The sequence below is a fragment of the Eptatretus burgeri genome, chromosome 14 (genome assembly GCF_056783735.1).
Source record: "Eptatretus burgeri isolate ZD-2024b chromosome 14, Ebu_testis_v1, whole genome shotgun sequence".
Taxonomy (NCBI): domain Eukaryota; kingdom Metazoa; phylum Chordata; class Myxini; order Myxiniformes; family Myxinidae; genus Eptatretus; species Eptatretus burgeri.
Genome location: NC_140974.1, coordinates 71,757,064 through 71,772,526, shown reverse-complemented (window position 1 = coordinate 71,772,526; position 15,463 = coordinate 71,757,064). Strand labels below are relative to the sequence as shown.

Genomic DNA, 15,463 nt, shown 5'->3' with positions numbered 1-15,463 from the left:
CTCCTCTCACCCTCCCCTCCCTCCCCTCTCCTCTCACCCTCCCCTCCCTCCCCTCTCCTCTCACCCTCCCCCTCCCTCCCCTCTCCTCTCACCCCCTCCCCCTCCCTCCCCTCTCCTCTCACCCTCCCCCTCCCTCCCCTCTCCTCTCACCCTCCCCCTCCCTCCCCTCTCCTCTCACCCTCCCCCTCCCTCCCCTCTCCTCTCACCCTCCCCCTCCTCCCCTCTCCTCTCCCCCTCCCTCTCTCCCCTCACTCTCCCCCCATCCCCTCTCCTCTCACCCTCCCCCTACCTCTCTCCCTCTCTCCCTGTTTTTTCCTTGTATTATATGTAATAATGTCCATTGTGCTGTGTGTTGTGAACAAGTTACCAGAAGGGGCGTGGTTTGGCAGGGCGTGGGCGTGGTTTGGCACCCAAGTGAGAACACGATCCACCAAGCTCCTCCCCTTCAGCCCGTCCATTGTGCTGACACCAACGAAACAATTTGAAAAGAACGGAAAGTTTTTTTTTTGTAAGAACATCGGATATCACGAAGTGAAAGTGTCTGATCCGATTCGTTATCATGCTCCGTGTACTTTGTGGGATTCCATCCGCACTCTCTCTTCCATCCCGGACACCATGGCTCGTCGGTTTCGCTCGATGTTCCTCAAATAACTACACAATGTGAGTTTTACATTCCTGGACTTGTAAACAAGCGTGGGGACGGAGATGAAGGGTTGGAGGGAAAATTATCCTCAAACTCTTCTCGATTTCCAAAACTGTTCTCACTTGGTGACGTTGATCTCGTACATGCTGAGAAAAGGTTACAAAACCAAGAAATCTGAGAGTTTCTACTCACAGGAGTCGCAGGGTTGCACGGTTTGTTTTTGTGGACGACGTGTCACAATTTTAATTACTTGATTCATTAAAATGTTCACTTGCATCACGTGATGTAGGTTTGGGTTCTCGAGTCCTCACGGTGTTTCATCGCACCTGGTCACGCACGTTTAGTGAAGCATTTCTTTACAAACGAGCAATTTGTCACTCACGAACGTGCACCGATGGACGCGAGTCTCCTTCAAGCCTCGTGTCTACCTGTGTGCATCATCTCCTTGTGCATCATACAGGTGTGTCTACCTGTGTGCATCATACAGGTGTGTCTACCTGTGTGCATCATCTCCTTGTGCATCACACAGGTGTGTCTACCTGTGTGCATCATCGATCAAGTTAGCCGGTTTACATGTTATCTTGTCTTTCGTTTTTTCAACCGAGTACCTCGATCAGGCATGTCCCATTAGAATGCGAGTCCGTCTATAAAGTACGTACTATTAGGAACATTGCTGTTATTATTTATTTATTTTTCCCCACCATTAAGTATGTCCCATTGGAATGTGAATCTACACTCGAAAAGTGAATTTGTTCGTTAATTGTCGGAATCCTTCGGATTTCGGCGATTATGTTGGTTGGTTGTGTGTGTCATTCTGTGTGTCTGTGTGTCTGTCTGTTTGTGTGTTTGTTTACCCTGCAGCAGCCACACCGTTTCAGCGATCATGACCAAACTGTGTACAGACGTTGGCCATGGTCCAACTTGGACACTTGTCGTTTTTGGTGAATCTAGGTCAAAGGTCAAGGTCATGGTCACCAAAAAACCGAAATTCTTATTTTCGCAATAACGTCCGCTAAAATGGTCGTATCGACTTCAAACCAAATCCAAAATGTGCATCTTCCAATTCTGCATCTAACCATATGTCTCCTTGGGGTGTCACACCAACACCCTTCTTAGCGGTCGGGGGTCGAATGTCCGGGGGGGGGGGGTCGGGTGAAAAGTTTCAAATTGCGATTAAAAACGCCATTTCGAGTCCGATTGAAACACCACGTCTTCCAGTGGCTGACTATCGAAATACATATATTGGTTAGTTTGACGATCCTTCGAGTGTGACAGAGTGAGACGGTGAGATTTTCCAGGATTGAAGGACATGTTCCATTTATCAACCAGCATCTCAGAGATCCCAGATCATCAGAGTGACATTGTTGCAGTCTGCTTAACGATGGGACGAGGTCACGTTTGGTACAATGTAGAGTCATCTGGAAGAAGGAAGAGACGGTTTTTCAGAGCATGTGGAGAAAACAGGAAACGCTTGACATCAGCAGCAATGATGGATTCCATGGCTTTCCTTGTGATTGTAAGCAAGCTCACGGGTCTCTCGTTGATAGGATCTGTTTATATGAACGCTCCTTGGAGGTGGGAGTGATGTTTCCTGAAGTCCAGGCTAATGGAAGGCGGTCAAAAGAGAAGGATAGATTGAATAGGCCAAACAAAGGGGAAGCAACAACAACAGAGCAGGGTTTGAAAACATGGGCACTAATGCCATCTTGGTCCGTCATCAAAGCAGTGTCAAGGCTAGGCAAAACTTTCTCTACCTTCTCAGGTGAGGATACAAAGTCTACAGTGGGACAGTGGGTTTGATGGGGGCAAGATAGGGATTAATTGAATATTGATATTAATATTAGCTGAGCATTCCAAACATCTTAAAGATAGAGTTGCCACAAAAAAGTTGTCATACCAGTACAGTACAGTACTGGGTACCAGTACAGAATTATGTCTTAATAACAAGAACGAGAAATCAGGCACACCCTTGCCAGGATTTTTGTGTGGTGTGTAGACAATGGATTGGCGACGTAGGGTTACGTTTATTCAGCTGACAAACAGACCTTTTCAGTTGAATTGTTGTGGGCCAGGGTCCGGTGGCGATAAACGACCGCGAGGTGGAGCAGTGGAGTTGTCTCCCACCGAACACCCGGAATTTAGGTCGTGACTCTCGGATAAGTCCGAAAGGTCACGGGTCCCTTAGCGGACCGTGGTCGCCATTATTTTGACGGCGTGGGGTAGGGTTAATTGCCTAATTTCAATATACCTAAGTACCCACGTCGTCTAACTCCCGGGGAAAACCACACCCTCGACGGACCTCGGGCGGAACGGACCGTTTACCGAGCCCGATCCGGGTGTAAACCGAACGGGGATTACCAAGATCTGTTGGTCCAAATTAACAATTTACGGCACGAATGGCCTTACTATTTCTCAAGCTCGCACCGTGCTGGGTCAATGGAAGAAACCACAGGCTACGAACTGGAACATTTAACACGGGGATTTATTTTACAATAGGCAATAATCGGGAAGGGAGACACGAGCAGAGTTATCATGAAAAAGAAATGTAATTCACAATGTACAAGGCACTTAACAATTCTACTTACAGACGGGGCCCACACACCCAAAAGAAAATGGACGCCGTGGGTCTTTATTCGGTAGAGCCAGGCCGGGGTACCTTCCCGCCTCGTGCGTCACACTGACTCCAAACCACCATGGTGGGACTCGAACCCACGACCTGAAGTCCACGGCTCACGTTCCTGGCTGCTCGGCCGCCACTACCACGAGAAGCCACCGGAAAGGGCCACAAACGACGACCGAGGCCAAGCCACCATGACCGCAGACAAAGCCAATTGCCACCAAGACTGCAGACGCTCAAACAATGACCAACCCTACCCTCTCTTGAGGTGGAAGCGATTTCTTCTTTCGCTACTCGCCTCCCGATTGGACAAGGCATTGTAGTAGCTTTCGGCACGCTCGCCTCCCTTTGGCTGGGGCGCGCGTGTGATGCTCGCCCTTCGCTCATTGGCTGGAGGAAAAGTCCCATGCCCTTCCTTGGAGCGGAGTCTCGATTTGAGGCGATGGAGGCACAATGTGTGCCGACGCCTTCAGCCAAAAACACGTGGGCAATGGCGACTGGGTTGAGTGAGGGACGGTGCCGTTGTTGTTGTTGTTGTTGTAGAAGATGTAATAAACCTGACTATAAAATAACCCGCAGCGCACACACTAAATTCCCATTAGACAGAAGGACGGGACTCTGACTATAAACACATACTTCTCAAAATAACTGAACTGCAGGGGCTGCTGTCTGTCTGTGTGCAAATGGCTTCCAGATTCATAACAGTATTGTATAGATTCACATTCCAATTGTTTGTATTTTATAGACGTCCGTACTTTATAGACTTGCACACATTGGCCGAGGCCCTCACTTTTTCTTTATTTTTTTTCCTTCCACCCTCACTTTTCCACCTTTTATTACCTCCGCCACCGAAGGTGAAGGAGGTTATGTTTTCACCCCTTTGTTTGTTATTTGCAAAATCAAAGATTTTTCAAGTATATTGGTTCGTCGATTTTGTTATTCTGTCTGTTTGTCACCTACAGGTCACATTTTTTTTAACCGATCTTCACGAAACTCCACCACATCGTAGAGTTTGTCATACGAAAGAAGCCTATTGTTTTTGAAGTCAAAAGGTCAACATTGGCCAAAGGTCAACGACGAAGGTGGTGTTTCTAAAATCCCAAATTTTCATCTGATTGACTTGAAATTTGAAGAGGATTTATATTTCAGGTCACTGAATTCAACGACCAATTATTTTGGAGGTCCACATTGGCCAAAAAGGTCAACATAGGCTGAATTTCTAAAATCCTCATTTTTCATCCGATTGATTTGAAATTTGAAGAAGATATATATTTCAGGTCACTGAATTCAACCAGCCAATTATTTTGGAGGTCCACATAGGCCAAAAAGGTCAACATAGGCCGAATTTCTGAAATTGTCAATTTTCATCCGATTCACGTGAAATTTGAAGAGGAGTTGCATATTTGGTCATTTAATTCAACCGCAAATTATTGTTGAGGTCAAATTTATGTGATCGATTTTGCAAGTTTCGTGCTCTACACGACGTTGTCGTCTTGTTAATTGCACATTCTGGAGAATGCACATTCTCCAGAGCTGGCAGGATAACTTTAAGGTATGTACACTCCGCCTTTGAACTATCGAGACTAAGTTTCAATGTCAACCCAGCTAAAGTGTTGACCATGTTTTGCGTGCAGCAATGAATGCACCATCCATCAGATGGACATTAAGCTGGAGGTCCCATCTGTCAGCACAAGTCATTGGTGAACATTAAGGATCCAACATTGTTTTTCACAAAAGCATAGGTGAGCTGTCACCCAGGCCAAATTACAAATTATTGCCACTTTCAGTGGAATGCCAAACCTGAAGGGCCAGTTTGTGAATAACTTGCGTCGTTGCCAATCTCTCAGATGCTGGGAACAATACGGCCATTAAATAAGTTGTTCTTGTGCTCTCACCACAAGTTGCGTGCAAATTCCATTTGGTGGGGGAAATCAGATATGTCTGCTTCATTTCCTCAGGGCTATGAACAGATGTGGGAGTATTTTGACTGCATTGCGTGCTTTGCCAGATTTGGCTTTATTGTGTGCTTGCCGATTTGCAAGTAGATTTGATCTTGAAGTGGTACTTGCTCCATTGTGTCCTTGTATGAAGTAATGCTCTGCAGTTGGCCCTTACACAATGGATGGTCATCCAAATGGCCAAGTAAAAGGTCCCTAAATTGCTCAAAAAACATCGTTATTCACGAGAGTGAAAGGCAAGCAAACAAAGACCTTAATAAGCTTAATGAATAACTTGACATATCAGCTTTGAATAATTAACCTGATTTCCTATGGTCATTCACATTGCTTTATCCCCCATCCCACCTCCCATCCCATGAGCATTGTTGTACCGCAATGGCACCCACCATCTCAGGAATGCCACTCTTCTGCCGTTCTGTTGATGGACTGCTTTTAGAATCCAGGCCAAAAAATGCACTGAACAGATTTTTATTATGTATTATTCCCCCCCTCCCCCACCCCTCACAAGTTTCTGTTGATACACAATGTAGTGGTGCGGTTAAACTCAAAACCGTGCATTTTTAGTTAAAGGCATGAAACTTGACACATTAATACTTTCATCCAGATGAGCATTTTTTTTTTGGGACCCAAGTCATCAGTGCCCCCTGATGGCCAGGGGAGCAACGAATGTCTTTAATCATGTTAGTGTTTGAGATAACTCATGTATATTTATTTATTTGTTTAAAAATACACAAATGAATTGCAAAAAGGTATTAATATTGTTGTGAATTTGGAAGCTTACTGCACACAACAGCCAGGTCCTATAGATCAGCTATGTCGGTAAGTATGTGTTTCTCGTTAGGGTCCCGTCCTATGTTTAATGGGTGATTAATTGTATGTGCGCTGTGAGTTATTTTGATAGTTAGGATTTAAGTTACCAACAATGACACCTGCCCTCACTTCCTTCCACCATCATCCACCGGCACCATTACACGCGTGCATGTCAGCACGTACATGGGCAGAGTCCAGTGTGCTTGGTGGAGTTTCTCTGGACGTTTGTGTGCTGGCTTCGCCCCAAATATGGGCACAAGCGTTGCGCTCTGGCTTCACCCCAAATATGGGTACAAGCATTTCGTTCTGGCTTGGCTCCAAATATGGGCAAAGAGCGTTCCCTCTCTGTCCAATGAGGGAGTGCGATCATGGGATAAGAGAAGCACACGTCGGCCAAACGAGAGAATCGTAGAGAGTAGAGAGTTGAGTGGTTGTCTTCTGGTCTTCGGACTTCGGACGTCTGGTGGTCTTCTGAAGCCAGTCGTTGCCTTCCTGGGGTCCCGCCAACAGAGCGTCTTCTCTTGTGGCCTGTGTGCCTGCGAGCCTGTCCCGCGAGGATTGCCTGCCTGGGCTTGGAGCGACATTGTGTGGTGGGGTCGAGTCCTGCCACACCGGATTGTCGAAGACCGCACGAGGCGGAAAGGTCCAAGAATAGGCTCTGACCTCCAACTCGCCTTTCCTCGAGCTGGAGGCCTCCAATAAAGACCTGACGGGTCCGTTTCTTTTTGGGTGTATGTGTGTGTGATTGTGGCGCCAGTCTATTAAGTTAAACTGCAGTAGTGCTTGTACATATATTGCTATTCCTTCATTATTCGGTTAACTCTGCCTTCTTGCGTGCTCCCCTGCCCCATTATAAATAAATATCCCTTTTGTTAAATGTTCCAGCTCGTTTCTGTGTTTCCTCCACTGGCCAAGCATGGTGCGTATTGTGAATTAGTAAGGCCATTCGGGCCGTAAATTGTTAATTTGGTCCGACGGGCCTTGGTAATCCCCGCTCGGGTTACACACGGTTTGGGCTCGGTAACGGCTCGTTCCGCTAGAGGTCCGTCGAGGGTGTGAATTCCCCGGTAGCTTTGTCCGCGTGGGTAATTGGGTATATTGAAGTTTGGCAATTGACTCTACCCCACGCGGTCAAATTATTGGCGATTCATGGTCCAGTAAGGGACCCGTGCCTTTCGGACTTGTACAAAAGGCACGACCTCAATTCCGGTGCGTTCGTGGAGCCGACTCTACTGCTCCCTCCAGCGGTCGTGCTCGCCACCGATACCCGGCCCCGTGACAATATAGCTGTTTTGATTCAAAAAGAACAACTTCAATGTTTATTTTCACATTTTGGTTGCTATCTGGACCGATGTGTCATTTTCCCAAAAAGTAACGTTTTTTTTCTTAGTCTCCGATTATTAGTTTGTAGTATTGGTGTGCGTATGATTCATCCTCGCAGGAAGCAAACAGCGCTGATGTGAACCAAGTTTTATAAATAACAAGATGTACATGTATATACACATTAATTATTGTCTTTATTTGATCGATTACAGATTTGTCCATCCAGACTATCCAAGCCTGGAGATTATATTGAGGATATGACTACCCTGTAGATTTTGTTGCAGACCAGACCTGTTTAAGCTGTTGGTATAAATCTTGTACAATAAGTTAAAACAAAATGTATAAATGAATGAACTTGTACCTGTTATTTTTTTGTTGTTGTTGCAGGCTTGATCCAGGGACTATCCAAGACTAGAAAATGTATTGGTGATGGGGAATAACTATATTTTTGGTGCTGGTAGTAACCTGTACATACATGTATGTCACAGTAATGGAAGCTTGTAGATACAATGCCTTCAGAAAGTATTCACACCCCTCAACTTTTGTCACATTTTGTTGTTGCAGCCTGAATTAAAAAATGGATTAAATGTTTAAAAAAAATTGTCACCGATCGACACAAAATACCCTGTAATGACAAAAGTGAAAACATGTTTTTAGAAATTTTTACAAATTACTTAAAAATGAAAAGCTGAAATGGTTTGTGTTAATAAGTATTCAACCCCCTGAGTCAATACTTTGTAGAAGCGCCTTTGGCAGCGATTACAGCTTCGAGTCTTCTTGGGTACGTCTGGATCATCTTTACACAGCTGGATTTGGGGGATTTTCTCCCATTCTTCCTTGTAGATGTGCTCAAGCTCTGTCAAGTAAGTTGGGGAGAGTCAGTAAACAGCAATCTTCAAGTCTTTCCACAGATTCTCAATGAGATTCAAGTCTGGGCTTTGGCTGGGCCACTCAAGGGCTTTCATGTTCTTGTTCTAAAGCCATTCCAGTGTTGCTTTGGCTGTATGCTTGGGGTCATTGTCCTGTTGGAACGTAAATCTTTGCCGCAGTCTAAAGTGTTTTTGCACTCTGAAGCAGGTTCTCCTCAAGGATGCCCCTGTGTTTGGCTCCATTCATCGTTCCCTCCATCCTTACAAGTCTCCCAGTCTCTGCCACTGAAAAGCATCCCCATAGCATGATGCTGTCACCACCATGCTCCACAGTAGGGATGGTGTTGGATGGGTGATAAGTGTGCTCGGTTTCCACCAGAGAAGCAGTTTGCATTCAGGCAAAAGAGTTCAATTTTTATCTCATCAGATCATATAATCCTTTGTCTCATGCTCTCAGAATCTTTCACATGCCTTTTTGCGAATCCCAGGTGTGTTGTCACGCGTCTTTTTCTCAGAAGTGGCTTCCGTATGGCCACTCTCCCATATAGCCTAGATTTGTGAAGTGCTGCAGAGATTGTTGTCCTTCCAGCAGGTTCTCCCATCTTCGCCAAGGAACTCTGTAGTTCTGTCAAAGTGGTCATTGGGATCTTGGTCACCTCCCTGACCAAGGTCCTTCTTGCTCAGTTGCTCAGTTTGGTTGGACAGCCAGCTCTATGAATAGTCTGGGTAGTTCCATGTTCTTTCTATATCCTAATGATGGAGCTCACTGTGTTCTTGGGAACTTTCAACACAATATAAATTGTTTATACCCTTCCCCAGATCTATGCCTCATCACAATTCTATCACGGAGTTCTACGGACAGTTCCTTGGACTTCATGGTGGAGTTTCTGCTCTGACATGCACTGTCAACTGTGGGACCTTGTATAGAAAGGTGTGTTTCTTTCTAAATCATGTGCAATCAATTGAATTGGCCACAGGTGGACTCCAATCGAGTTGTAAAGGCATCTCAAGGATGATCAACGGAAATTGGATGCACCTGAGCTCAACTTGGAGTGTCATAGCAAAGGGGTTGAATACTTATTGATGTAAGACATTTCAGGTTTTCATTCTTAAATAATTTGCAAAATTTTCTAAAAACATGTTTTCACTTTTGTCATTACGGGGTATGTTGTGTAGATTGGTGATAATTTTTTTTAATAATTTAATCCATTTTTAATTCAGGATGTGACGTCAGGAACACTACAAAATGTGATGGCAGTCGAGGGCTTTCTGAAGGCACTTTACATTAATAACACGCCTTCGTCACTGGAAAATCCATTATATCACTTTTCAGATCACTCCACTCTGTGCAGGAAAGTTATGCACCAAGCAGGCTGTGGCAGCATCCCTCTCCACTGATCTGCAGTGAATGAACACCTGGTCACTTGGGACGTGTCTTTTGGTGCAATAAAGATGCATATTCTCATTTTCTCCCTCCATGACTGGCAGGTGAATTCCACAATTTATTTCTGTGGTTGACCTCTGGGAGAAGTACAATCTCTACAGCTCAATGGGCCTCAAAATAATCTATAAACTTTCTTGGGCAGATCATATCTACAAGCTGGCCTCCAAAGCCAGCCTCCACATTAGAATTATCAGAATTATCCGGAGGACCAAGTTTTTCCTCTGCCCTGCTCAGCTTATACGAGTATACTGTTACGGCTGTGGAAATTCGCAAAACGCCATTCAGGGCCCGTAGGTGAGATAACTCTAAGTACATGTGTAGTTAGCCCCAAACCCGTTGTTTAGTGGGGACTTATGTGATTCATTCGGGCTGCGACGCTTTGAGATAGCCGTTTTTCTGTTCTATCTTTATTTTGAACCAACCACGTCTCAACCGCCATAACCATCAAACCACCACCAAAAACCCTCCACCACCCTCACCTCTCTCCTTCTATGGCCATTCCCGCACCACCTGTGAACACTGAGCGTCGACTGTCTTGGGCTCGTTCAAGATACGCACCGAGCCGCGAGTGCAAATAGCGGCCTTTCCGAGGGAGAATTCAGATAATGAATGCTACACGCCCACTTCTGATCCGTCCAATTAGCAAGCGTGGAGCGGCTTGGCCCCGCCTCCAGGCGCGTCTGTGTGAAATCCATAGATGCAAATTCTAGGATCAGGGGAGGTTCACGCCCACTTTTCCTCCGTCCAATTGGCGAGCGTGGCTCCGCCCCCGAGGTCATTCTGATCCGGAAATTTGCATATTGTTTTCTCCTGCCGGCCTATAAAACGGTGAGCGCAAGGTGAATCGTGGCAGAGTCAGTTTTTGGTTGGAGAGCAGAGTGTGGCAGCAGCAGAGTGTGGCAGCAGCAGAGTGTGGCAGAGAGTGGAGTCGGGTGGCGAAGGCATCGAGTTGGGTTCTGCAGTCGGCTGAGGGGAGTTGTGGGAAGAGGCCAAGGAGCTCGAGTCCGAGGCGAGAAGGACGGCGGTCGGTGACGAGGTCGCGGTGGGAGATCGCTCGTCGCGGGACCCAAGCCAGCCAGCCATTCTCTCTCCCCCAGGGCATCAACAATTCCCCCTTTTCCCCCGCGCTGAGATAGTGCAACACAGGGGGCCCCGTTCCCACCCCACTCCAAACGTCATGCCAACGAAACCCGCCAAGGAGCACGGAGTCGGGGCACAGCCACGCGGCCACATTTGCGGCTCGTCCGCCAATGCGTCACGAGGACGCGTGTAGGACCCACTCAGTCTCGTGGACCTGGCCGCTCCTTCAGGTCACGCGCGCATATTGGCCTACAGGCCTGTCTGCCCCCTTGTCTATGAGGGTGGCTTCTTTCCTTTGCTTTTGAGTAAATGTGTGTTGGCGCCGTCTGTAAAGTAGAACTGTATAAGTGTTGCCGTGTTTACCCGTATTCGGTAGTAACTCTGCGTCATTGTTTCTTTTGTTTTACTGCTATAGGTGCATTTTGACTGTTTGGCTGTATATGTGTGCTTTCCGTGTGTCGCGTAATAAATGTGCATTGTGTGAACTGTTTTCCCGTTTCGCTTCGTCTTTTCTTTATTGACCCTCCATCCTGCTTCACGTAAAGGGTTCGTAGTGGGCTTAATACGCCCGATAATTAATCGGAACCATCGAGGCCGCCGATAACACCGCTCGGTTATCACTGTAGCACGGAACGGACCGCTTAAGCGGTTCGTGTCCGGAGTCGGCCTGCGGCGAGGTGCGATCGCCCGGTCGACCATTCGCGCAGGTACTTAGGTAGATCGAATTTGGCGAGCGACCCTATCCTGCGCGGGTGCGCAATTGGCACGATCGTGGTGTGGTTAAACCCCCACCCGTGACTAGCTCCCGGCGTTGGTCCGAGAGGGTCACGACTGAATTGTCCGTTCCGGTGGGCGAGGCGGCCACCATTCGAGTCGAGCGGCCGATCGCACGCCGGCGGGTGCGAATTCGCAACAATACAAAGACACCTGTGTCATGGAAATATGACTCCTGAGTATGGAATTCGACTGCTGCTTCCTAACTTGACTCCTCCATGAGGCTCTGGAATCTAAGGCCATCAATGTCATTAGAATCTCATCAGGAAGCTGTTAATTAATTGTTTATTTATTTATTTATTCTCTTTTGATACACCATACTCTGACAGAATATTGGTGTTGCTGAAGCATTTTCTTGGCAAGGGTTGTACTGCTGGGTGGTTTGCTCTTGCCTTCCCGGTGTTGTTTTCCCATGCCCGAGCCTTTTAAATGCTGAGCAATTGAGCAAGTACCATTTTTTAACGTCTTTGGTACGACTTGGCTGGGGTTTGAAACACCGACTTCCCATACTCGGAGCGGACACTCCAACCTTTATGCCATCGAGTCTGGTCATCTGAGTCTTGTAGGTTCTGGTTATTGCTCATTTTGTTGGCAGGTTGATGGCCTTGCAGTTTACTGGCTCTATTCTAGTCTTGCTAATCCTACCCTCTCACCTATCCACACACCCTTTTTTTCCCCCCCAGCCATTTTCCATCAGATCCACTTCATATAGGATGTGACGTACCACCCACACAGCCATGGCTTTCAAAAAGTTACGTTCACTCGACTAGAGGACCATCACTGCTGTCTCATACCCTTGGGACCTGCCTCGAGCGTGCCGCACAACTCTGGCCTGAGCGAGATGCTCTTGTATTTTTAAACGAAGGAGAAAGGTGCACCTTCCAACAAGTACTTGAGAAGGTGAGGAATTGCATTCGCTTTTGAGTAGTCGAAGTGTAAAATGTGTCGCATGGTATTGTTTCCATTTCGGTTCAAGAGCAATGATGTACCTTCGTACTGCGCAAAATATTTCCAATATGTTGCTGTGGTGTTCACAAATGTTTGAGCCACCCAAACTATTTCACTCTCAATATTGTTGTGCTAATTGTTCAGTTGTGTGATATTGTGAAGAAGAACTTCGGTCGAATTGGTTTAAGCTGTACATTGCATTCCATTTGAAGGTTATGGCTGTCGCGGGTTCCATTTTGCTATTCCTTGCAAACTCAGGCTTGTGGAAGAGCAAGGTGATGGAGGGTGTGAATTGACAGTGGGAGAGTGGGGCGACAGTTGGACGGAATAAGCAGGCGAATGAATGAACATGCAAAGACGAGAGAAAGAGACAGCACACAGGAGGGGTTAACGAGGGTTGATAAATGTTGTGGGTAAGGATACAGGATGATATGATCTGTGTTCGTTGCACTGCCTGCTTGAAGCCCTGGAGAGACAAGTAGGATAGAACGGCATTTGGTAGGCAGTTCTATCGATTGGATAAGCGAGGAACAAAAGAGTTGAGATGCGCAATCCATCTGAATTTTAGAGGTTTAACCAGGAGGGGGTTACTGGAAGATCACGTACATCCTGCAGTTGGTGAGTCGGGTCCAAGGGCTGAGGTAGCAGAGGGAGTGAGACAAAAGGAGAGGCTGTAAAACAGAAACACAGGCCACCGATGTGCCTATGATGTGAGAGGAACAGACATTGTGCTTCGGCCTCATTGCTTGACTTTCTAATGTTAAGTGTTTTAGGTCTTCCAGAATACAGGTAAGACGCATGTGATGCTAATTGCCAGCCCATTGGGGAGAGCAGTCCTCCATTGATCTATGGACAAAGACCTCGTAGACTGTGCATGGCTTTGATTTTTCAAGGAAAGATTTGAATGACAAAGGATTCCCAGTCTGCAGCTGGCTTTGGTGGCCAGCTTTGCTACATGTGGTTGGCCCAGGAAGTTGGGGCGGGGGGGATAGGAGGTTGGTGGTCACGGCTGATGGTCAGACTGAGGTCAAGAGACCGGATGTCTTCAACCATGGAAATACATAGGTGGGTTCACTTGACGATACTTCGGGAGCGACAAGGTGAGACTGAGATTTTTCCAGGATTGAAGAACATGTTCGATTTAACAGACCAGCATCTCCGCAATGTACACTCTAATTCGAACACATTTTTATCACCCACTCTTTCAGGTAGAAAAACTTGCCCAGGGTTTTTTGACCCTGGGACTGCAACCGGGAGATCGCATTGGAGTGCTAGGACCAAACTCGCTGTCTTGGGTACTCACCCAGTTGGCAGCAGCATATGCGGGCATCATTCTGGTGAGAAATCATTTTTGTTTTAATTTGTTTCATTAATCTTTTGGGATAACAATTGCCTTATTGGTTGTGATCATGTGTGGGGTAATTCTTCTGACATGATGTATCCCATGACCAAGAACATCTTTCGGGTTCAATGCTGGCATTTGTACGATGAAATAGACCCGGTAGTGTGCCTGTCCTATCTGAACCAGGTGAGAGCAGGAATGTGGAATTTACTTGTGTGTGCTACCAATACCTTGTCCACTCTTCACTGAAAAACACCATGGGATCTTCAATGTCCACCAGCAATCGATGTTGTCAGGTGGATCCCACGATGAATGTCCCATCCGGCAATTGGAGCTGTTTTTTTTTTTTTTTAATGTAAAACCTTTGCCGACAAAGCACCAGTCTGAGTTTATTGTCGAGTTCCGAGTTGAATCGTGATGAGACGGCACAAAGGTCAGTTCTTCCGCAATGTCCTGTTGGCCATGCTTTTTCGCAACCAACTGTTTTAAATTCCATTTTCTCATTTTCTTTACGAATAACATTCATTTTGCATGGAATGTTGCGTGAAAAACAAAAATATCAAAATTGGGCCTCTTTTTTTTTTTTTTTTTTTTTTTTTTTTCAAGAACATTACAACGTTCATCAATCTCTCTCGAACCACTTCCAACTCTGACTGCGGCACAAAGCCTTCGTGGGAGGAAATTGAATTTAATCACCAACGAAGCACATTTGGCTGTAACATGCTTTTTCATTTTATTTTTATTTTTACTTTTTACTCTTTCTCGGAGACTTCTTTCAGACGCAGCACATGACTGCGATGAACCTCATTGGTTGAGGTGTGGCTGTACTGCTGATGCAACACTCTTTTGAGATTAGGGCAGAAATTGGTGAAATTTGTTGACTGTGCTGGTGATACCTTGCCTCGTCTTTGTGAAGGATACGTGGGATCTTTAACGTCCACCAACTATTGCTGGCAGACAGGACGCCCAGTTTAACGTCCATCCGAGGGACCGCACACACATTGATGCCTCGTCCTGCCCGCAAGACATGATGACAGTTTGTAGCTGGGCCAAGATTTAAACCCAGGCTAGACTGCTCAGATATCAGTATGTGTACCTCCAGGATGTAGGCCATCCTGTCAGCCTCATTGGGACTGTGTGCATGGTGACTGCCATTCATAGTTTGAATCCTGATGATGACTGATAAATCCATAGTCTCTTAATTCGCTCATTGACCGGTGTTACCTCAATTATCATTGGAGTCAGCTCACTGGACACAGCTACAGCAACTCCTTGGGTATGGTAACCATCAGAGCGACCAGACCAATAGTAGGTGTAACCACCCACCATTATCTCGCCGCAATCCGGTATCCGAACCTCAGAGAGAGCTGCAATACCGATGTCCAAATGCTTGAGCTCAGCTGATAACAGAGACAGGTGATCATCCTCTCTTAGGGATAGGACATTCCAGGCACCCACCCGAAGGGACCACCTCAGGTTAACCCAAGGAGACCGCCGTCTGGTGGACGACAACTCAGCATCACTCCGACACATACTCCCGCAATCTGAGCCGGGAAGATTACCCCGTGGTTGCCCTCCTATTTCCCTCCGATATTGGGGGTCCTGAAGGCTTTGCCTCAATCCTGTCATCCGGTAAGCTGCCCTGCGAAGGGAAG

The 15,463-nt window shown here is 46.6% G+C and overlaps 1 protein-coding gene across 1 annotated transcript in view; it reads left to right on the top strand.

The window, feature by feature from the left end:
- The first annotated feature begins 401 nt into the window (after positions 1-401).
- Positions 402-15,463, top strand: part of ACSF2 (acyl-CoA synthetase family member 2) — an 88,408-nt gene continuing 73,346 nt past the window's right edge. The window contains exons 1-3 of the mRNA XM_085855501.1: positions 402-660; positions 12,202-12,418; positions 13,675-13,803. Of these exons, the coding sequence (XP_085711627.1) occupies positions 560-660; positions 12,202-12,418; positions 13,675-13,803 (447 nt within the window). The 5' untranslated portion in view covers positions 402-559. The remainder of the gene's footprint in view (positions 661-12,201; positions 12,419-13,674; positions 13,804-15,463) is intronic.